General features: G+C 36.6%; 1 protein-coding gene across 1 annotated transcript in view; it reads right to left on the bottom strand.

Annotated features, from left to right (window-relative positions):
* The window catches only part of poln (polymerase (DNA directed) nu), a 78,290-nt gene that overhangs the window by 34,031 nt on the left and 21,408 nt on the right, over positions 1-22,851 (bottom strand). Inside the window, exons 13-17 of the mRNA XM_038270315.1 lie at positions 20,692-20,775; positions 20,410-20,505; positions 20,087-20,143; positions 19,838-19,894; positions 15,007-15,072 (exon numbers count right to left, since the gene is read on the bottom strand). Coding sequence (XP_038126243.1) covers positions 15,007-15,072; positions 19,838-19,894; positions 20,087-20,143; positions 20,410-20,505; positions 20,692-20,775 — 360 coding nt within the window. The remainder of the gene's footprint in view (positions 1-15,006; positions 15,073-19,837; positions 19,895-20,086; positions 20,144-20,409; positions 20,506-20,691; positions 20,776-22,851) is intronic.

Raw genomic sequence — 22,851 nt, 5'->3', positions numbered from 1 at the left:
CTAAATGTACTTTGGGTGGAAAATTTAAGCACCATTCAGCGGAACTGACGTCGAGAGCGTCTATATTGAATAAATCCAACCTATCAAACAAACAAAGCATTACATCCGAAACGTATTTTGTGGATACTCGGCTCAACAGCGCGAGCTACGAGATAGAGCGGAAGAGTGGTGCAGTTCTGTGTTTTGGCAACACATGGCAGTTTTAATAGAATACGATCCGGTTTAAAAGCATTTAGCATAAGGAAAACTATTTCAATTTACTAAATCTGGGATTTTTCCTCTAGAGAAGCTTATCACCTTCTTTAAATTCAGAAACGTAGGTACATCAATTCATTTAAAAAATACTTTCTCGATTCTAAAGCGGGAAAACACTACAAATGATTTATACATTCAAGCTAAATTGGCTGGTCGAAATGGAGGTTAGTATGAAAACTAGGGGGATATAATGTAGAAAAACACTTGAAGAAAAATAAAAAATTACAAATTTTTGGCCTAAACTAAAATAATAAAGTTTTCCACAACAAATACTCTTCAAAAAATAACCCCAGTTTGATGAACTGCAGAAAAAAAAAAAAGAAATTTGCATGTCTATCGAAATTGTCTTTCATTTTATTTCATTCCATCCTTATAACAAACAGATGGAGAATAGAGAAATAAAAGGTTTTAATAAATTCAAAGGACACCTCGACCTGTGGGCACATGTGCAGGTGGACTAACCAATAAAAAAAAAACAGAAATAAAACCTTAAAGGCATGGAGACTACATGGGTAAAAGCAAAACTAGGTTTCCAATCATCGAGTGAATCCACACCTCTTCAGTTGGATTGTGTGGTTGGAGCAAAGGGCTTGAACATGTATGAGATGTAGAGGTAGAAATATGTCCTCACTTCCAACACCAATTAAATTATTTATAAGAAGAGGTAGAAAAAGTGTGGGCCAAGATAAACAATGCAGAGGTAGGGTGTGGAAAGACAGGGCTTCATACTGTACAGGTGCTGGTCATAAAATTAGAATATCATGAAAAAGTAGATTGATTTCAGTAATTCCATTTAAAAAGTGAAACTTGTATATTATATTCATAAATTACATACAAACTCATATATTTCAGATGTTTATTTTGTTTAATTTTGATGATTACAAATGACAACAAATGAAAATCTCAAATTCATCATATCAGAAAATTAGAATATTGTGAAAAGGTTCAAAATTGATGGCCCCTGGTGCCACACTCTAATCAGCTAATTAACTCAAACCACCTGCAAAAGCCTTTAAATGGTCTTTCAGTCTAGTTCTATAGGCTACACAATCATGGGGAAGACTGCTGACTTGACAGTTGTCCAAAAGACGACCATCGACACCTTGCACAAGGAGGGCAAGACACAAAAGGTCATCGCTAAAGAGGCTGGCTGTTCACAGAGCTCAGTGTCCAAGCACATTAATAGAGAGGCGAAGGGAAGGAAAAGATGTGGTCGAAAAAAGTGTACAAGCAAGAGAGATAACCGCACCCTGGAGAGGATTGTGAAACAAAACCCATTCAAAAATGTGGGGGAGATTCACAAAGAGTGGACTGCAGCTGGAGTGAGTGCTTCAAGAACCACCACACACAGACGTATGAAAGACATGGGTTTCTGCTGTCGCATTCCTTGTGTCAAGCCACTCTTGAACCACAGACAGCGTCAGAAGCGTCTTGCCTGGGCTAAAGAGAAACAGGACTGGACTGCTGGTGAGTGGTCCAAAGTCATGTTCTCTGATGAAAGTAAATTTTGCATTTCCTTTGGAAATCAAGGTCCCAGAGTCTGGAGGAAAAGAAGAGAGGCACTTCATCCACGTTGCTTGAAGTCCAGTGTAAAGTTTCCACAGTCAGTGATGGTTTGGGGTGCCATGTCATCTGCTGGTGTTGGTCCATTGTGTTTTCTGAGGTCCAGGGTCAACGCAGCCACATACCAGGAAGTTTTAGAGCACTTCATGCTTCCTGCAGCTGACCAACTTTTTGGAGATGCAGATTTCATTTTCCAACAGGACTTGGCACCTGCACACAGTGCCAAAGCTACCAGTACCTGGTTGAAGGACCATGGTATCCCTGTTCTTAATTGGCCAGCAAACTCTCCTGACCTTAACCCCATAGAAAATCTATGGGGTATTGTGAAGAAGAAGATGCAATACACCAGACCCAACAATTCAGAAGAGCTAAAAGCCACTATTAGAGCAACCTGGGCTATCATAACACCTGAGCAGTGCCACAGACTGATCGACTCCATGCCACGCCGCATTGCTGCAGTAATACAGGCCAAAGGAGGCCCAACTAAATACTGAGTGCTGTACATGCTCATACTTTTCATGTTCATACTTTTCAGTTGGCCAACATTTCTATAAATCCTTTGTTTTTATTGGTCTTCAGTAATATTCTAATTTTCTGATATGATGAATTTGAGATTTTCATTTGTTGTCATTTGTAATCATCAAAATTAAACAAAATAAACATCTGAAATATATGAGTTTGTATGTAATGTATGAATATAATATACAAGTTTCACTTTTTAAATGGAATTACTGAAATCAATCTACTTTTTCATGATATTCTAATTTTATGACCAGCACCTGTATACTGCTTTAAAGCACCAAAATAAACACACACACCTGCATGTTCTGTGTTCTTTAAGTGGAATGTAATTAAGGTTGCGTGATCTTTGGTTGTATGGATTTTTAGTCCTGTAACGTGACAAGTGATTCAATATGTAGGAAATAAGTTTTCCACTTGTGCTGCACTGTGACATGAGCATAAATCAATACCAATACACTCACACTAAACCCAAGATGGAGACCAGAGTAAATTACCTGCTAGGTACTCAGTTCAGATATTCACTTCACCAACACATCAGCTCCTAAGTTTGGATTAATTTCTTCGTTTGAAAAGTCAACAGAAAGAGACTCTGATAATACAAATGTAGACTAGAGGACATTAGGAATTACAGCTTTAGAGAGACAAAAGGAAGAGTCCATTCTAAAATAAAATAAAAAGATTAGCCTGCTCAGCTGCAAACTATGGAAAAGCCCACTCTTAGACATATTTATGGATACTTCAGTCCAGTCAAGGTGGAGACATCCAGGGCCACAGACACGTTCACACTGATGGGACTGAATAGAGACGTGGGCACGTTTAATGAGACAAGAGGTATAAAAGGCCTAAGAGAAATGCGTCATGTGTAGCAGCGTATTCTCACACTCTTCTCACCTTTAAACTAAGCACTTTTATCTAGATTGGAAAAAAGTACCACATAAGGAAATGACTGAGATCTCCAAGCACTCAACTTAACTCAACTCTATTTATAAAGCACATTTAAAACAACCGGGGTTGACCAAAGTGTTGTACAGGAATCACAGTTTCCGAGCATAAGATAAAAGCTGAAAGCTAAAATACATAAACACAATGCAAAAAGAAAAATTGAATGGAGATAAAATCTAATAGGATAAATGTTTCAATTAATATACATTTTAAAATAAAATAAAATTTTGCCAAATGTTCACTTAGACTTGATTAACAGCCAGGGAGAAGAAGTGTTCTTTTAGAGAGGATTTAAAAACCTAAAAGGAGTCTGCCGATCGAATATGCCAAGGCCCTTAGGTTTTTAGTCTGGTTTTAGGCATGAGCAGTGACTAGTTTTTTCACTGAAGTGGAAAAACTACTGGTACTTCTGATAACCTACTTCAGATAAATGTGACCAAATAATTGTTCTTATCCATTCTTTATGCTTTTTATGACACAAGACAAACATTTTCGTTGTCTAGGCCAGGGGTCTTTACTGTTGTTCGGTCTAAGATGCCTAGATAGATGAAGAAATGCTGCAAGGACCCGTAAATCTAAATTTAGAACTGCTGACAAAAAAGGTATGAACCTGTTAAGCCCAGAGAGACTTAAATAGATTTTTGCCTGAAAAGATGATACAAAACTAATCAAGAATAACTCCATATTTTAGGTTTTAATGTAAACCTAGTAGTAGCAGTAGTTTTTGTGTTAGTATTACTATTTTGTCTGAATTGCTTAGGATTTGGGTCACAGTATGTCGACCACTCACTACATTAAATACCTCTGGTCTAGGCTTTACAAGGGCAAATTTAACAGGATTTTCAAAACATATCCAAAGTTCTACTTTTAGAAAACTACAGAGAGAGCCTAGAACAACTATCTAGTATCATTTACGAGCCAACTGGTTGCTTGTACAAACAATTGCTGGAGAAAAGCATCTGTCTGTCCGGCCAAATGTATATATGCTACCAGGGGTTTGACTTGAACTGTGCGTTTTATAGAAATGAAAGTAAGATTGAGCTTTCAATAAACAACAACATGGGTGGATTTGTCTGAAAGAAAGGATGTTAAAAAGCAGCCATCCCCAATGTAGGATGTAGAAAAGGTTAATCACTGGGTCATAAAGCAATAAAGTGAAAATATAACCATCTTTCAGCTCACCAGACACCAAATCAACCTTCTTTATCATTAACTGAGTAAAAAAATGATTATTTAAAAAAAAAATGAATGGAAAAATTTAAGGATCTCAGACCCTGGATGATCTTAAGCCCATTCCTCTCTAGCTGCTGTGCTGTTTAGATGTATCCCATATGCAAAACACATAAATGGCTATTACCAGATCTCTGCAAAGCTGAATGCTCTACTGATAAAGGAATCAAGCCATTTGATTTCGGTGTGTTGGAGAGGGAATGCACTTAGAAGTTGAAGGAAAGTAGCTCTTCCCGACTGATTGAAAGAAACTGGTTTTAAAATTCCTGCATGTTTACCTGGTTAAAAAAGACTTAGGTGAGAAGATTGGGTCATTAACATAGCTACGCAGTGATATTATGGTCCCAATTAAGCCATTTGAATAAGTCACGTTGGAGCAGAGAAACGCCTAAATCATGCAAGAAAGCAGGCCCAGAAGTCTACAGATGTCATGATTTTAGGCAGTCTAAACTCACTGTGAAGGATGAATGGTTGAACATCCCTCTCTCCAACTATATTGCATTTTTGAATAAGACTAGTAACTGTGCTATTGGCTAAGGGGAAAGTTCAGGTCCCCTGTCAGGAAAAGAATGCCTACTCAGTTTTGCTTTATTATAGCATGTATGAAACACTGTGACGCTAGAACACCCATTAGTTATGCATGTGATGCACTCCTTCTCCCTCCATTACATCAATGTGTCTCAGTTGTACAGCTCTTACATCCCCACCTGTTGAAAGCACTATGCTCGTTCCATAGAAATGCCATAAACAGCACTTCATTAGCCTCTCGGAGAGATGCACTCAAAGTTTAGAGAGGTTTCTGAGCCATTGCTGTCGAACACAATGACATACGTTCCTGTCTCTCGAGTGTGTTGACGATGAATTAGCCTATTAATCATGCACACGTGTTTGGTGTTTTGTGTGCTGCCTTCCGACCCCTGACAGTAATCAGTGCCTTATCACAGATTTTTAACAACAGAGTTTTTGCATACTCCACTTCATCCTATTCCCTAATAATAGCTCGCAATGGTTTGATAATGACGCAGAGACTGGCTTCCCCAAAAAGCCCCACTAATGATGCATGAGATTGAAGCATCCGTTTGCACAGCAGATGTGAAGAATAGTGTGTCTGAATCAGCTCTGGCTGGAATATTCATGACAGTTTGGGGAAATCTGAATCATCTGCAGGTAGAAGGCAAATAAAGAAAACAGAGATGAGATTATTCTCTTTGTGCAAATGAGTGCAAATTAGCCTTAATGAGAGACACAGCTGAATCCCTAAGTGTTTATTTAGTCTCTGCTCAATGTGGATTTTGCTAAAGATTCTAATACAGATCTAGTTTGCCATTATTTATATTTTTTGGCATTGTTTGTAGGCAAAATATTATTTTTTTAAATAGGTTAATATGCTATTGCATACACATTCTATTTACTGAAGACGCAGCTAAACAGCCTTAAAAGAGAAAAACGAAGAGGAGAAGAGAGACCTGAAGCATATCCGTGGACAAAGAAGAAACAAATTGAGTTGTGATGAGCTAGATTTGGCAAGAAGATTTATTGCAGAATTAAATCAAGTGAAATGTAAAACTTTTGCACAAAACAGTTGGGGGCTGGGCTTACAGTTCATCTGTAGTATAAGGGATAGTTCCCTTTGAGTTGTATCGTCAACACTATACTTAAACATAGAAATACAATGTGTGTGTGTTGGTCAGCAAGATATGTGTGTCTAGTTGTAAGCTAGCACGTGCAAAAAGGATTTACAATTAAATTAAGATCAAATCTAAAAAATAAAAAAAAATGTTTTTGTAAAACATATTATTCTTTATTTATGAAAGGTGCCATTAATTTGGTGTCATCTATGTTTCCCATCATGCTAGGAAATATAAAGCACTTCTGTGGGTTTTATTGCATCTTTGTCACAGAGGGAACAAGTTCCTGCAGTTTATAGACTACGAGGTATAAATGTTTAAGCCGGAACTAATGTAGCATCAACTTCTCAACCAAAAATGACAGAAAGCAAGGTTGTGATGATAGAGATGTAGAGACTTTTATGCAAAGCCTGTCTTACTTGATAGATAGGACGTAATACCACTTAGTGCCAAAGATGTGAGGACTTTTATGATTCAATACAGTTCATGGTGGGGTAAGCAAAAGTACCAATTCTCTGAAAAGTAGCATTAATTAAAGACTATATACAACAGGGTTCCTACAGCATAAGGCAAGTTAAATTCAAGACTTTTTAAGACTTTTTAATGCCACTTGAAATAAAAATTTAAGACCAAATTCACAAGAAACACAAGAAAAACCTGCTTGCGACAACTTAACCCAAAGGTTTATTATAACATAAACCACTGCACTAATGTTTCAAATTTTGAAAAGCTTCCCATACAAGAAGAAAGCTAAAAACACACAAATGACAGATATATTTTAACAATTATTCAACTGAATTCACAAACTTTTTTTTAACAGGGAACAAAACAAATCAGTTTTAAAGCCACAACATAACCAGTGCTAAGTCTTTTTTGCAGCTATTTTTCTTTGTATCGTTTTCTTAGTATGTTTGATTTGGTGATAAGTGGAGGCGTTGCAGAGACAAGGGTGGAACAAAACTGAGAAATACCGCCTGTTTCTCGGTAACTCGATTTTGATGCTTTTTGTTTTGTGGTTCGCATGTGCGACTACACTGCCTTAATTCCCATCGTTCTGAGCTTGAATGACTTCTTGCACAAAATACACTGTACCTCATGTATGTTCCCTGGTTCTGGTTTTAGCCATGGAGAAAACTCTTGGCTGGAGCCAATTTTCATTACATTTACACTTGCTCTCATTTTCCAGACAAAATGTAAATGGCGCATCTCCCAAATGTCCCGGCAGCAACAACGCTTTTATTGGTTCCGCTATCGGGACGGAACCAATAATATCATGTATAATCCTGGATCAGGATCGGAACCAATAATCTCGGTTCTGGACTCTACGGGTGCGTGCGGATACAGTTTTGAAAAATCTGACCCGTGCAGGACTCTGTTGTGACCACCCCACTTTGGAGAGACAAGTTTTAATAATGCTCTGAAAGAAACCATAATCCTTCCCTTAGGAGACCAGCTAACAGAATGACATTTTGCTTATTGGATTGCTTTGAAAAAGCTTTGAAAGAAAACAAAGACCAATATCACTGTCAACTATATTGACACAAAGTGGCAAGTGAAATCTGACGGTGTGTCAGAATGACATACCCTGTATTTGAATGATAGTTTTTAAAGTCCTTGATTTTATTCTTTTTCTTGTTTATTTAGGCAGTAATTATTATGTGTGGGACAATAAATTGTTATTAAAAATATGGGCATTTTTGTGTTAAATTAAGCATATTGTAAAACAAAAATAGCTCTGCGTGTTACAGAAAGACCTAATTGAGAAAGCTAGGGTTTTTAAGGACATCTCTGCTTATTAAACAATCAACAGTAAATCTATAATATCAATCAAAACTGTGCACCTCTTTTCGGCAACATCCAAATTAAAAAGTAATTGGTTGTGATATAAAAGTTAAAAGTTTAGTAAACCCTTTTAGCACATTTTACTAAGGCCAGCATCATCTAGCTTTACATGGAGGTTTATCCAGCAGTAAAGTGACACAAAACTCAAAACTGCTCTTTAAATATTAAAACTAACATATTAAAGCCACACCTTTATATACTTTAAACGAAGGAAAACTTTCCAACCGTGACTCAAAGTCTTACGATTGGTGCATGGATACATCTAAAATTGTTTACACGCAAGTTTGTTCCTAAATCGCCAGGCTTAAAAGTCTGATACATATCTGGTCCACAGTAAGGTTAAGATGGATCCTCTGAAGCAAAGTGTTCTGGTAGGTAGATGGGGATTTTGGTGTTGGGTAATGTAATCTGCACAGCACCACTTTAACATCCAGCAGTATTGCACACATAAAAATACGACACACTTTACACTGGCACTAAATTATCTCCCATTCACACTGCAGCGACTTAACTCTATCTTCTAAGCCTACAGAAGGACTTCTGGTGGTGTAGTTAAAACGGGTGGTTCATTAAAAGGAAGGTTGAGAAAATGTGCTTCTGTAAGATACTGAACCCTAAAACTGGCCAGGGTATAAATTAAATTTCACAATGTGTGTGTGTGTGTGTGTGTGTGTGTGTGTGTGTGTGTGTGTGTGTGTGTGTGTGTGTGTGTGTGTGTGTTTGTGTGTGGGGGTGTGTGTGTGTGTGTGTGTGGTGTTATAGAAATGGGGTAGGAAAAAAAAGGCATCTAAGGATGATTAGAAAGGAAAAAAATCCTTGTTGATATGTATAGAAGTACACAGCATGAAGTGAGCATTGTCAAAAGTGGGCCTAAAACCCCCTCTGAATGCTCAGATCTAAGTTAAACAAATATATATCCAAACAAACACAGATAATTTAATTGGAATGATTTACATATGGTATATAAAAGACACCCACGATTTAAGTTTACTCAACATCTCGTCTGAGATTAAAATACTTATTTTTTTCAATGTCAGTAATATCTCTTTTTAAAATGCCAGAATAAGTCATTTTTTAAATCTTTTGACTTTACCCATTTACATTTACGATTTTTTTACGAGTTAAGTTTAGATTACTGGAGTTTAGATGTCTTAAAAAGCTAACCGAGAAAGCCCAGATGATGTGGTCATTGCTTTGCAAGCTTTAGATGGATTTATCAACAACATTTATTTTACAGGGCCACATCCATACAGGACAAAACCTCAAACATGCTTCTTCCTTGTGTAACGTTAACCAACGATAACCCAGACTTATGGAGTTAAAGTTCTGGTTCATCTTTGGTTCATCTGTTCTATAAGTAAACAGACATAACAGATGAACATGATATTGGTTTGAAATGTGTAAAAGCCTAGATGATGATGCTTGTCTGACTTACATGCATGAAAATACCCTCCAAAGTGTTAGGGTTGCTGGAAGAAGGGTTGGTGCACTAAATTAACTACATGGCAACACAAAGCAACAATATTATGTGGAAATACAGAAGCAAAATCCCAAGACAGCAGGTAAAAAGTTATAGCTATATTTGTGCAAAAATAGGTCTCACAAACGAATAAATAACCTTAACTTAAAGCCAATTAATTAAACACAAACAAAGCAAAAAGTTACATTGTCCAAGAGAAACATCTCCACTTTATAGAAAGTTTTTGGGCAGCGCTGAATAGGAATATCTAAGCTGGGGGGGGGGTATTGTATTGGTATCAATATATCTGTATTGATACCAATATATATATATATATATTAATATCAATATATATGTATATTCTATTGGTATGTTTCCTTCTTTCTCCTTGAACCCCAGTCAACCTCAGCAGATGGCCGCTCACACTGAGCCTGGTTCTACTGCAGGTTTCTTCCTGTTAAAAGGGAGTTTTTCCTCTCCACTGTCTCTGCAAGCATGCTTAGTGTGAGGGATTGCCTTTGAGTCTATCGATGCAATCAACTGGTTTTCCTTAGATAGAAAACTTTGAATCAATTTGACTGTATGAGCTGGAGATCTGTAAAGTGCCTTGAGATGACATGTGTTGTGAATTGGTGCTATATAGCTAAACTGAATTGAATACCAGTCGATATTAACAAGTGCTGTTGTTTCCATCTTATCGCTGTTTGTGTTTCAGAAGGGGGAGGAGGTTGATCATGTGGTGTTTGTTTGGTCATGTTACTCTTGTAAAGATGCAGCACATGCTTGTGTGTTTATTTAAAGTAGGGAAGCAATGAAAGCACCTTGAAAGTTATTTTTATCTGTTGCCAAATAGAAAATTATACACAGTATATCCAGCTAAATATAAGTTATCTGTCATAAGAGCATTATCAATATCAAAACGGCCCAAATGTTCATGTCAGTGCATGCCTACTCCTGAAAATACTGATGTAAATGAATAAGGTACATGCCGTATTACACAGTGGATAACTATTAAACTGATCCAGGATTATACATGAGCAAATCAATGCCAGGATATAATAAACAGTGTGCGAATACAAAATTAGGTCAAATACTGTAAGTGTATAAAATGTTTTCTCACAATGGCTTGCTTCAGCTAACAGCTTTGGCAGCAGAATATTGCTGGACAAAACATTTTCCATTAATTTGGAATATTTTAAAGTAAGATAAAAAATTACTAGAACCCTAAAAACTTACAGAAATATTTGTTTCTGAGTGTAGCGTAAAATAAATGGGGAAAAAAGAAAAAGTCACAGATCTCCTTTCTTTATACTACAGCACCAACTATGCTATGACATACAGAAAGGAAACAGAACATTAATTCATCATCTCCATAAACCAAACAGTGAATCTAACACTTGTGTGGGTGACAGAAATGTGAAAAACTGTCAGAGGAAAGTGAAAAAAGGAGAACAGAAGTGAAACACAGTGGAATCTGACTTCACAGCCTAAGGAAGGAAAACATTGTTAAGTTTGTGACAGAAAATGAGCAGGTTATTGAGTTATCAGGAGTCAAGTGTTCTTCATTTGGCTTTAAAGAATGGCTATGCAGAGGAAAGAGCAGGACAGGAAACCTAAACAGATCATACAGCTAGTAGAAAATAAAGAAAGATTTTAACTGAGAAATAATTGAAAAAATAAAAAATAACAGCAGGCAGAGAAAAACATGTAAAGGAAACAAAAAAGGAGTATCAACAACAGATATCACCAGTGGGGATCACAGACATTTAATGCCATTTTGCCTTTTCATAGATCAAAAAACGAGCTAGCACCGCATAGACCTACTTCTCTCTCCAACACAACTGATTTCTCATGGTGATACTTTTATCCCTGCTTTTATTCCAGCATCCCATTGTTACTAAAGACTGGCATTACCTCAGCTGTACTCATGATACTTCAAAGTCCGATCCCTCTTCAACACTCCTCATTTCAATATCTTTTCTTGTTGAAATCTCCAAATGAAGTGTTTTTCATTTCTGAGTGTCTAATTGAACTATGCATAAAAGCAGCTGCATGTTTATTCACTACTATGTAGCTCTTCACAACAATTATCTGCTTAATTTAATGAAGGTAAAATAGATGTATATCTTACTGCAGACATGTTTATTGTGATTTGAAAGATAAGGCTTGCCTTTAGCATCCCAAAACACAATTTATTTAATTATCCTCCTCATCCAATCAAACTAAGACTTCCTGACTCCAGTTTAATAAACACTTCTGTCCCTGGCTAAAATGGAATACCTGCTGTACTGTAAGAGCTATGTGTAGGAAAGTGAAACTTTTAGGCGCTTTTATTCACATTATAGTCCAGGAATAAAGTAGGCTACACTGGTGATATGCTAGCTAGGAGAAATGGGAATAATGGTGCAAAGTCAAGAGCATCAGAGTACGAATGCTGGTTATAACCGAAGCAGAAAATACATGTACCTAAGTGTTGCAAGAATTTTAGTTATTTTAAATTGAATATTTTACTGTGCATGCACTGCAATGCTGAGCATGACATGGAGACAGAACATCCCATAATGAGCTATGCTTTAATGTCTACAAGCTACTGCTGTCAGAGATCAGTTTTTCTGACTTCTAACACCTTATTTGGGTGATTATGAGACATTTTCACAATACATAACTCTCCCATGAGGTTTAAGACCATTAGTGTCATCAGCTGCTATGTGCTCATTTTAGAATAGAATAGAATAGAAAATGCCTTTATTGTCCCACAATTGGAAAATTGTGGTGTTACAGCAGCACAAGATTATAGCAAAAGTGGTCACAAATTGTGGGGCTTAAAAAGTGTATAAAAAAACATAATAAGTGACATAGTTAATAAAATAAACAACTAAAATACTGTACTATACAGTGTTTTTACAATATAAATACTGTGAATCTGGAAATAATAAATTACCACTATACAGCTGTATTATGAAATTTAGGCAGGATCGGGATGAGTCGGCGATAAAGATGAACACACAAACTGTTTCTGCTAGAATTAAAATTTGTCGTTTTTATTCCGCCACAGAAAACAGCAAAGCAAGCAGATCAATCAAGGCACGGTGCTGAATACAAATTTTATTGTCTCAATACAATTTATATTGTCCCCCTACTGTGACACAAGGATCGGAGGGCCGGTTGATCCTGGCAGGGCAGCAACCCGTGCAGCTAGGCGTCCGTACGCAACCCTAGCATACCCCGCCGGTGTCAACAAGCCCCCGCCATTTATGCCACACTTCAAAGTAAAATCTTTCACACAATCAGGAAAAGTGACCGCTCCCTCTTACGCCTGGAGCGCATGATTACAGAAACCAAAATATGGAACCGGCATGCCCCGAAACCACCCAGGGCTCATGGACAGCCGAAACCAAAAACAAAATTACATAATGATCAGATACAAAAACAAGTTACATCATGCCCAGTACCTGGTACCAATCACTGCTTCATCTGTGTTACATCCCCAGAGCTACTGACCCTCCCCAGAGCTCATTATGCCCAGTATCTGTTCCCCAAAGCTCATGGACACAGTGTAAAAAAACATGTTCCTGCTTCGATACAAACTTATATAAAAAGAGTACTTCATCTGTGATACAAAACTTGTATGATTGTCAAAGAACATAAAATATAAAACCCATAAATATCAACAGCTGTGGACATTTTTACAGTATTGGATATTTGAAAATAGCAGCAACACCAGAGATGTGCAGATTTGGTACATTCAGGGTGCAGCAGTTTGTCACTGAAGGAGCTTTCCAGTTCGGCAACAGCTTTATGCATCGGGTGGGAGACATTATCCAGCAGAGATGTTATTTTAGTTAGGGCCCCTTTGGTCCCCACCCCCTGCACTGAGTCCAGAGGGCATCTAATCACAGAGCTGGCTTTCCTTTTTCTTTCTTTTGTTCTTAATTCTTCTTTTACTGACTTTTTTATTTGACTGTTAAATGTATCCATCATAAGATCATAAGACAAACTGATAAATGCTTCAATGTTGTTCTTTTTTAAGTGCTCTAAGCCCACCCACGATCAAACTGGTTAGATCATATCAATAAAGCTGCACATAAATGACTGCAAACAAGCACTGAAGCAAACCACCTTAATGTGTTGATCAATCAATTCCCATACCTGTGTCTGAGCGGTGGAATCAGAACTGTGCTGACCAACAATCACATCAATCATTTGGCAGCAGCACAATCAATTCAATGCATACCTTATATCACTCACATATCACGAAGCGAGATAAGAAAAGTCTGGTGGCTTCACAGGGATTGATGAGTGTTTTATTCAGATGATCAGTACAATAGAGAGTGAAGCAGTTCATGGATCCTGACAGCTGGGGGAAGTTAAAAATGAGCAAATCGATTGACACATACCAGGTAGGAGTGGTAGGGCTTTATAGTAGAAGAAGAAAAGAAGTAGCAAATGTGAGCGAGTCTGTTGATGTTTAGTAATCGCGCAAAAAAAAAAAAATCGAACGTCTACTTCTCTTTCTTTGTTGCATTTAAGAGGCTGGACTTTCGCTAACCATTTTCTAGGCCGTATGAAGCTTTTTCAAAGTTCTATTTAAAATTGGGTTATTTTTTCCCTAATGTTTTTGTGTGTGTTAGTTAATCTAAGTATGTTTAAAGGGTCATTTGAAAGGGATATAAACCCTTTATTTTTTAATATTAGTGCTAGGGTTTTTGTGCAGAAACAATCCATAAGAGTGGTTTGAAATGTAGAATGGCAAAGATGTTTTAATTACCTTGTAGAAATGCATTTAATAGTGAAAGGGAAAAACATGTTTCGTTTAGGTAATTAGAAGTTCCCAGAGAGCCTGCTGAAGTTAAAATAGAACAGGAAAAGTTTAACTTAAAGTATTCAATGCATAATTTTTCTGTGCTATGGTTCTGCCACACAAAGAAGGGGATTTATTTTCAGGCTTTCTACACATCTTTTTATGAATTACTGATATCTCTGGAGGGCTTTGTATGGAAGTTTCTAGTTTATTCCAGGAGGGTGGAGAGAGTAGGTAAGGTAAAAGGAAAGTCACCAATGCTGACAATGTTTTCAAAAAAATTTAAGACTGAAGTTTCGTTAAAATATGTGCATATCTGTGTTTTTTCCCCAAGGAATGACAATGATTTATTTTTCTTAGCAGTGTACCAATACCAATCCTTAAAAATTATTTTAATGCAACATGAATTTTTCCCTTTCTGAACACACAGAGAGATACTTATTATTCCAATGCTGTCTAATACACCATGTATCATAAACATAACTTTTAGAAATTAGTTATTGCATACAGTGGGGATATCACAATTGTCTGTTAAGATGTTTAAAGTTATCGATTGAACTATTTACATACTTTAACATGCTCACAAAAGAAAGTATGTTTATAAATGGTCATAAATACTGACAACTTTCTCATGTCGTAGAAGAAGGTTAGACTGCAAGAGGAAACGTAATCTAGAGCTGACCAAGTTTCAGCACCATGGACAGCTCTATTCAGACAAGCAGACAGAAGGGAATGCAAAGAAATGCCATGTTGGTTAAACTTACGGGATGTTTGGCCGAGATTCTCCCAGTCACAGCACTCGTCTGGCACCATGTAGAAGAAATGTAGTTCTGGTGGTTTTCAAATCCAGAAAAAAAAAATCAAAGGAAGATAAAATGTCACCTACAAAATCAAAAAGTCATCACATATTCAAGGTATTTGAACAGGACATGTGATCTGTAAGGTCTCTTTAGCCGATTCATCTCTATTTAAATACATAAGAACAGTTGTTTTACATGAAGCCACCATCGGTTTGTGGATTATTATTAATAACACTTGTTAACAGCCATAAGCCATACCATGCCCACTTTGAACCATCTGTTAATTCTGAATCCAATTAAATAAAGAAGAAACATATAGAAAGATAATAATTAAGTGTGATGTTAACTGATGCAACTAACATTTAACAGTGACAAAATAATAATTGTTAATAATTGATAATGGTTTATCTAGTTAATCATCAGACTAGTTCCACACATTTTGGTATATTTCAGTAGTTTGGCTTGTTTGAAGCTTCCCTTTAATTTATTCCAGTTTAGATTAGCCACTGCTGTAAATTAATAGGATGTAATATTCCTTTTTTTATGTTTGGGATTGGAGTCTGGACTGGCTAATAGACGACCAAACGAATCACTTTCACCATCAGCCAAGCAGACAGACTTTGAAGAGCCGACAACACATTTGACAAACAAAAGCTGCTGCTTCCATATGGGAGGTCTGATTGAGGCCCATGTGAAGAGACAGTCAGACCAAGAACTTCACTAACAAATCAATACAAAGCTGGCAGAAAGAGAGTGACAGCTTCAGAAAACTATCTCAGACATGGCTTTTCATTATTTTGCTGTTACAGAAGAGCCAAACTATGAGGAACATCCGCGGCTGACAAATTGTCACTAATCAGGTTTATTTAAGTTGGTTTTAGATATCATTTATTCATATTCTTTTATTTGAAACAAAATCGTTATTTAGGATCTGTCCAAACTAACCTTAAATGTGATGTATTACAGGATATTCCTCAATTTTTCTAACTTATTTTTTATAAAGGGCTTTTGTATAAAGGATTAAGTCATGCTTAAACTGCTATTATTTTAGATTAACTGAGGACTCCATGAAATCATTGATGCTGGTCGTTTTAGACATACAGTAGGTGCTGCTTTGGCACCATACAAAACAGAAAACTGTTTTCATCAGGAACACTGATTATTTAATAAGCTGATCTAATCAAGTTTGTCTAATATAACTAATAGTGTGTTTTTTTAGCAGTTGCAAAACTTATGTTTGGAGTTCCTCAGAGCTCTGCCCTAGTGCCTGATTCTTTTCCATTATATATGTGTCTTATTGGTCTACTTTTAAGAATAAAATATTGCTTTTCATGCTTTTCACTATTTGGCAATATTACGCAAAAGTAATTGTGCATTAAGATAAAAAAAAAAAGACAGTTCTCCTGGGCCTTTATGATTATAATGCATTGACAAACTTTAATACTGTTTAGCTAATTTATAACAAAAAGTAAGTCATTGTATTTGATATGCAAACCATAGTTATGGCATTATTAAGACTCTCATTTTATAGCATGGGTGTTTTCCAGTGGGTATTTGTATTCTTACAGCCTTATTTACATTTATTGAAATTAAATAGGTTGTGAAGTTTAGTTTGTTTCAGTTTTAACTTTTAGTTGAATTAAAACTTTGTTTCCATAAATAACTTAATGTTTTTATTTCAATACGTATAGGTTATTGTCTTTCAAATGTAATGGCTGCATGTACTGCTACTTGTCTGCTCAGAAGAACTGGAAAATAGGGGCATATATACAGCCATATGAAAAAGTTTGGGCACCCCTATTACTCTTAATTATTTTTATTTCCAAATATTTGGGTGTTTGCAACAGCTGTTTCAATTTGATATATCTAATAACTGATGGACAGTAATATTTCAGTATTGAATTTAGGGTATATTGGACTAACAGAAAACGTGCAGTACTTATTAAAACACAATTTGGCAGGTGCAAAAATATGGGCACCTCAGCAAAAAAGAGACAATATTTAGTAGATTCTCCTTTTGCAAAACAACAGGATCTAAAATTAACAGGGTTGCCCAAACTTTTTTAATGACTGTACCTGTGTTGACCTCACTCCATTTCATTAAAGAATTGATTATAGGATTTTAAACTTCTTTCTGAAAGTAGCCTATTTTACAATTCTTTTAACACATTTCGCCTTAACATAAACATTAAGATGAAACGACAAATTGCTTTCATTAGGTTCTTGGTCCAAACAGAAACGTAAAGCTAACTCAATTTCTTAGTTGTTGCTCCTAAATTATGCTGGAATTTATTCATCCATAAAAGAGGCACTTCAAGTCTAAAGGCTTTTTGTCTAGAAGTTTAGACACCAACAGGCTATTATATCTTATTTTTTTATAATATTATAATTCAATGTTGTGTTATGTTTGTTTTAACTGTTTTTGTGATATCTTCATGGGTTAACATGTTGCTCTTACTTTACTGAGTTTATGGTTTAGTTGTATCTTTCTGAATTGATACTGAATTGCACTGCTTAAGGTGGCTGCCCGTTGGAGTAGTTCTGCTAGCGTGACTGAGATACTCTTATTTTTCTGGAACTTTAGTTTCTCCATTTGCGGATTGGAGCTTCTTTTTTCTGTAGTTTTTTGGTTATGGTCTTGAAAACTGTGACACCAAAAGGATCTTTACTAATATTTGTTCCCTTTTGGATACTTTTTATGATGCGTAACCACAGAAAGTTGATTATTTTACACACTGGAGCAACTCTTTAACATCTCTAATGCTGAAATAATACATCAAATACTTCCATAAGTACCAGCTGATTTGAAAAGGAGAAGCCAGGGATTCAGAGCACAAGCAAGGAGACAAGAAAGGAACAAGAAATTAAAGCCATCTCTTGCATTAATCATCATGGGCAATGTGAGATCTTTAGGAAAGAATTTATAAAACTCCAAGCTCTAACAAGAACCCAGCCAGAATATTGGCAATAAAGCATTATGTGTTTTACTGAAATGTGGCTGCAGGATCATATCTTGGACTCCAACGTCTTTCTGCCAGGGTTTCTGACCATACAAGCAGACAGAGACAGGAAAATTCAAATGAGGTGTAGATAACACCATCCCTACCAGAACAGGGAAATGCTTTCCAAATAATAAGCCTTGGATCACAAGTGAACTGAAGCAACTGCTTGACAACAAAACACAAGCCTTTAAGAAAGGGGACAGAGAATTAATAAGTCTACAAATGCAACTTAAGGTTAAGATAAAGTAAGCAAGGAGGCATACGGCAAAAGGCTGGAAAACAAGCTCCAGCAGAACAATATGAAAGATGTGTGGTCAGGGATGAAGTAGATCACCGGCTTCAAGCAGAAGGATGATTAGAATGGTGGCAATCTGGACTGAGCTGATGAACTGAATACATTCTTCAACAGATTCAGTTCAGGAACAAGGTTCACGTATTTATCTCCTGCCCACAGTCACATGAACGTCATGCCCTCCTCTGCCATTGACTCTCCTTCCATGAGTTTGTTGTCAGGCAAATCAGAAGATGGTGCTGCTCCCTCTGCCTTTCATCTGACTGAAATGTAATAAGTCACCAGGTCCTGATGGTGTCATCCCCAGAGACCTGAAGGTCTGCATAGAGCAGCTCTGTGGGATTCAACAGCACTTGTTCAATCTTAGTCTGACCCTAGAGACAGTTCCAATGAAGTGAAAGACCTCTGCCTTGTTCCAGTGCCAAAGAAGACTCAGCCAACAGTCCTCTGTGACTATAGACCTGTTGCCCTGACATCCCACACCCTTAAGGTCGTAGAGAAATGTCTTTTAATTCACCTAAAAAAAATGAACATTGCCATGGAGTTGGAGTTGATAATGCCATTATACACCTGCTTCAACAAACTCACTGTCAATTAGACAAGGCAAACAGCACTGTGAGGATCGTGTTCTTTGATTTCTCCAGTGCATTTAACACGACTTGTGGTGACTCTTGATGTTCACCTGGACAACAGACTTGACTGGAGACGTAACTGTGAAACAGACTACAAGAAGGGGCAGAGCAGAGTGTACTTCCTAGGGAAGCTTAGATCCTTCCGTGTTTGCAACAAGATGCTACATATCTTATATAAGTCTGTTGTGGAGAGTGTGATCTCTTCCCCTATCATCTGCTGGGGTTGAAGCATCAGAGCAAATTACTTAAAAAAGCTCAACACGCTATTAAAGAAGGCCTGCTCTGTTCTAGGAACTCCTCTGGAACCTCTGTAGATTGCTTCACGGAGAATTCTTTATAAACTGAAGATCATGAACAACGGTGAGCTTCCTCTTTAGAAGATTTTTAAACAACAAAGTATTTTAAGTCAGAGACTTCTCCAGATCCGGCGCAAGACAGACCAGTACAAACAGTACCCTTCCTGTCTACAGCTACTGTATCAATACCCACAACTACTCAATGAAAAACAAAAAAAATAAATAAATAAAAACAGCAAAATTTAAATCTACTTTGGGATCAATAAAGTATTTTTTTATTTGAATCCTTCAATGGAGTAATTTAGAACAACTATAAATATACTAATAACTATAATATACTATAACTTACCACTTTATTACAATAATAAAAACGTTTTCTTTCAAAAGCAAGGAATTAAGTCTGGGGTGTGTAAAACAAATGGTTTTAAACGTCCAAACAGTTAAAGACATGTTTTTAAATAAAATGTTGTTAATGTCTCTTTAAATGTTTTTAAAGAGATAAAGTGGTTATGTCTTTTTACAGTTCTGTATTTTCTAAATGGTTTTGTAACATGAAACCAGAGGCTGCCTCACCTTGCTCTTCATGCATGACAGAATCCCATCAACAAACGTTGACTTGATTTTGTGAACCTGCGGGAAATAAAAATTTCTTTACAAGACCAAATCTGTGCTACTAAAAATGTTCTGCACTAACTTAAATTAAGCTACATGATAAATAAGAAAAACGGTCAGGTGGATCCTCTTAAAATTCAAATGTTACTTTGAGCTTAAATTTAATTTAAAAGAATCCAAACTACTTTGAACTGTAATGTAATAGCTGACCTGTCTGTACTCCAGAATGATCTTTGGAAGAGGATGAAGGTCCTGAAGCTGCAGCAACTAAAACAACAATATTAAAAGTAATTAACTTTTAAGTTTAAATCCCTGAACTTTTTCAGTTTTATTTCTTGTCCCTTTTCACTTTATATCTTCGATTTCTGTTTGATATGTACATATTTAAAAGATGTTTGAATATTACACATCTTTGCTCCTTCAGAGTTTATGCGTATGAATATGCGTGTTTATAAATCAGCATATGCTGTGTTTCATGTATAATTGATGACTTGAGGTTGAAACTGACAGAGCTGTGTGTGCGTTTCCTGTACCGCAGCCTCCGATGTTGACTGCTGTTGTTTGTTGATTGTCTTGGGGAGCTTCTTGTTTCTGCAACGCTCATGTAAACACAGCTTCTCAAACAGCACCTTCAAACATTAGATACTGAGACTCTCTCCAAATAGAAATAAACATTACTAATAAAAACACGTATAACATATGGCAGAGAGAAAATTCATGAGGATTTTTTAAGCATATGTATAAAACAATCTTACACCAATGAATACAGGAGCAAATGTTATCCTCCTGCAAATTAAAGCCCATTTTTAACTTACTGTTCGTAGCTGAGCATTGCTGGTAACCAAGAAGATTTGCCCAGCTGCTTTGTGGGCCTCCTGCTCCAGCTGTTTCATTTTAGTCTGCATGAAAGATAATCACCTCTAGTAAAAACAAAGCACAAAACACCCATGTAATCTAGCTGCAGCAAATTACTGCATCAAAACTCTGTTACCCCTTACTGGGACTGAATCAAACTATCACATGCTTTATATTGGACACACTGATTGACCACATGTGCTCTATTGTAAACATTCTTAGTAATTACTGGCATCATTATTTTGTTTCTCCATATTTTTCTACACTAAGCCCAGTGTATTTGTCTCTTAAGTCAGTCACTTCATTTGGATGGGATTAAACCGATTTCAGATAATAAAGTAAAAAATCTTGGTGATGTTTTTGATCAGGACCTGTCATTTAAATCCCATATCAAAGAGGTTTCTAGAATTTCCTTCTTTCATTTGAGGTATATTGCAAAAATTAGAAATCTCCTGTCCAGGGGTGATGCTGAGAAACTAGTCCATGCATTTGTTACTTCAAGGCTGGACTATTGTAATTCTTTACTATCAGGAAGTCCACAAACTGTACTTAAAAGCCTTCAGCTGATCCAAAATGCTGCAGCCAGAGTTCTGATAAAAATTAAAAAGAGAGATCACATCTCTCCTATCCTGGCTTCTCTTCATTGGCTTCCTGTTAAATCCAGAATAGTATTTAAAATCCTCCTTCTCACATATAAAGCCTTAAATGGCCAAGCTCCATCTTATATCAGAGACATGATTGTTTCTTATGTTCCTAACAGAGAACTCAATCTGCAGGTTTACTAGTGGTTTCTAGAATTTCTAAAAGTAGAATAGGAGGCAGATCTTTTAGTTATCAGGCTCCTCTCCTGTGGAACCAACTACCAGTTTTAATCCGTGAGGCAGACACCCTGTCTACTTTTAAGGCTAGGCTTAAAACTTTCCTTTTTGATAAAGCTTATAGTTAGAGGGGCTCAGGTTATCCTGAGCTATCTCTATAGTTATGCTGCTATAGGCTTAGACTTCTGGAGGACATAGGGACCCTTTTTCATCATTATGCTTCATTCTGTCTCTATTCTCGCAATCTGCAGAATCTGTTAGTTCAATCTCTGATATTATGCTCTCTCTGTATTTCCTCGGAGTAGCTTTGCCTCGTCCGTTCCTGTTTGTCTGTGACGCCATCCTGGAGAGAAATATCAGCTGTGCTGCTGCAATCAAGGAGTCGATGCCATCAACTTGTTTTCCTTAGATAGAAAACTTTGAATGCCTTGAGACGACATGTGTTGTGAATTGGCACTATATAAATTTAATTGAAGTTAAATGTGTGTTAAATGTGTTGTGTCTTCTTGTCTCTACATGCAGGCTCATGCCAAGGGCTGCAAAGTCAACGACTCTGTGAAATAACTAGAAATGTGTTGTTTTCATTAGTCAGAGTGCCATTAGAATGTATTTGTTATAAATCTGTGCAACATAAATACACACAAGTTTACTGTAGGAAACTTCATAATAATTTGCCTGTTAAGTCTATAGTAGGCATAATGACATGAATACTGTTATGTCATAAAAGCACACTGCTGGTTATCTAAAAGAAATAGATGAGGATAACCCAGATTTCTATCTTTTTAGTTTTAACTATTCATATTCCTAAAAGCGAAGTTTCAACACTCCCTGACAAGTCATTTAAAAGTTGCCATACACTTTTCTATACACAGGGACTCATTAAAAATGCCAAAGGCATTTCAAAGTCATACAAAGAGTGAGAACCCTATTTTGACTTGGCCAGAGGATAGGCCCCAACAGTGAAGCTTTAGAGGTTATTTCATATGTAAGTTGACTTATTTTGACCTTTTGTTTCGTCAGAATCAAAAAGAAAGAAGCTGGTCATACTACTACACACTTCAATCCAACAAAGTACACAAAGTAAAGCAACAACAAATACTGCATGAAGATTTCAAAACTCTTGCTTATACTGCAGATGGATAGCAACTAAAAACAAAACTACAGAAACTTTCACAGAAAATCCAAGATGATGCATATGTACCTGTAATAAATGCAACATGATGGAGCCAGAAATGGGTATGATAGGGAATGAAGGTCAGGGTATGAGATATGAAATATGAAATGAAACGATATTGTAAAAGA

This window comes from Cyprinodon tularosa, unplaced genomic scaffold (assembly GCF_016077235.1).
Source record: "Cyprinodon tularosa strain WSP-4 unplaced genomic scaffold, ASM1607723v1 ctg76, whole genome shotgun sequence".
Classification (NCBI taxonomy): domain Eukaryota; kingdom Metazoa; phylum Chordata; class Actinopteri; order Cyprinodontiformes; family Cyprinodontidae; genus Cyprinodon; species Cyprinodon tularosa.
This window is presented reverse-complemented; position numbering and strand designations above follow the sequence as displayed.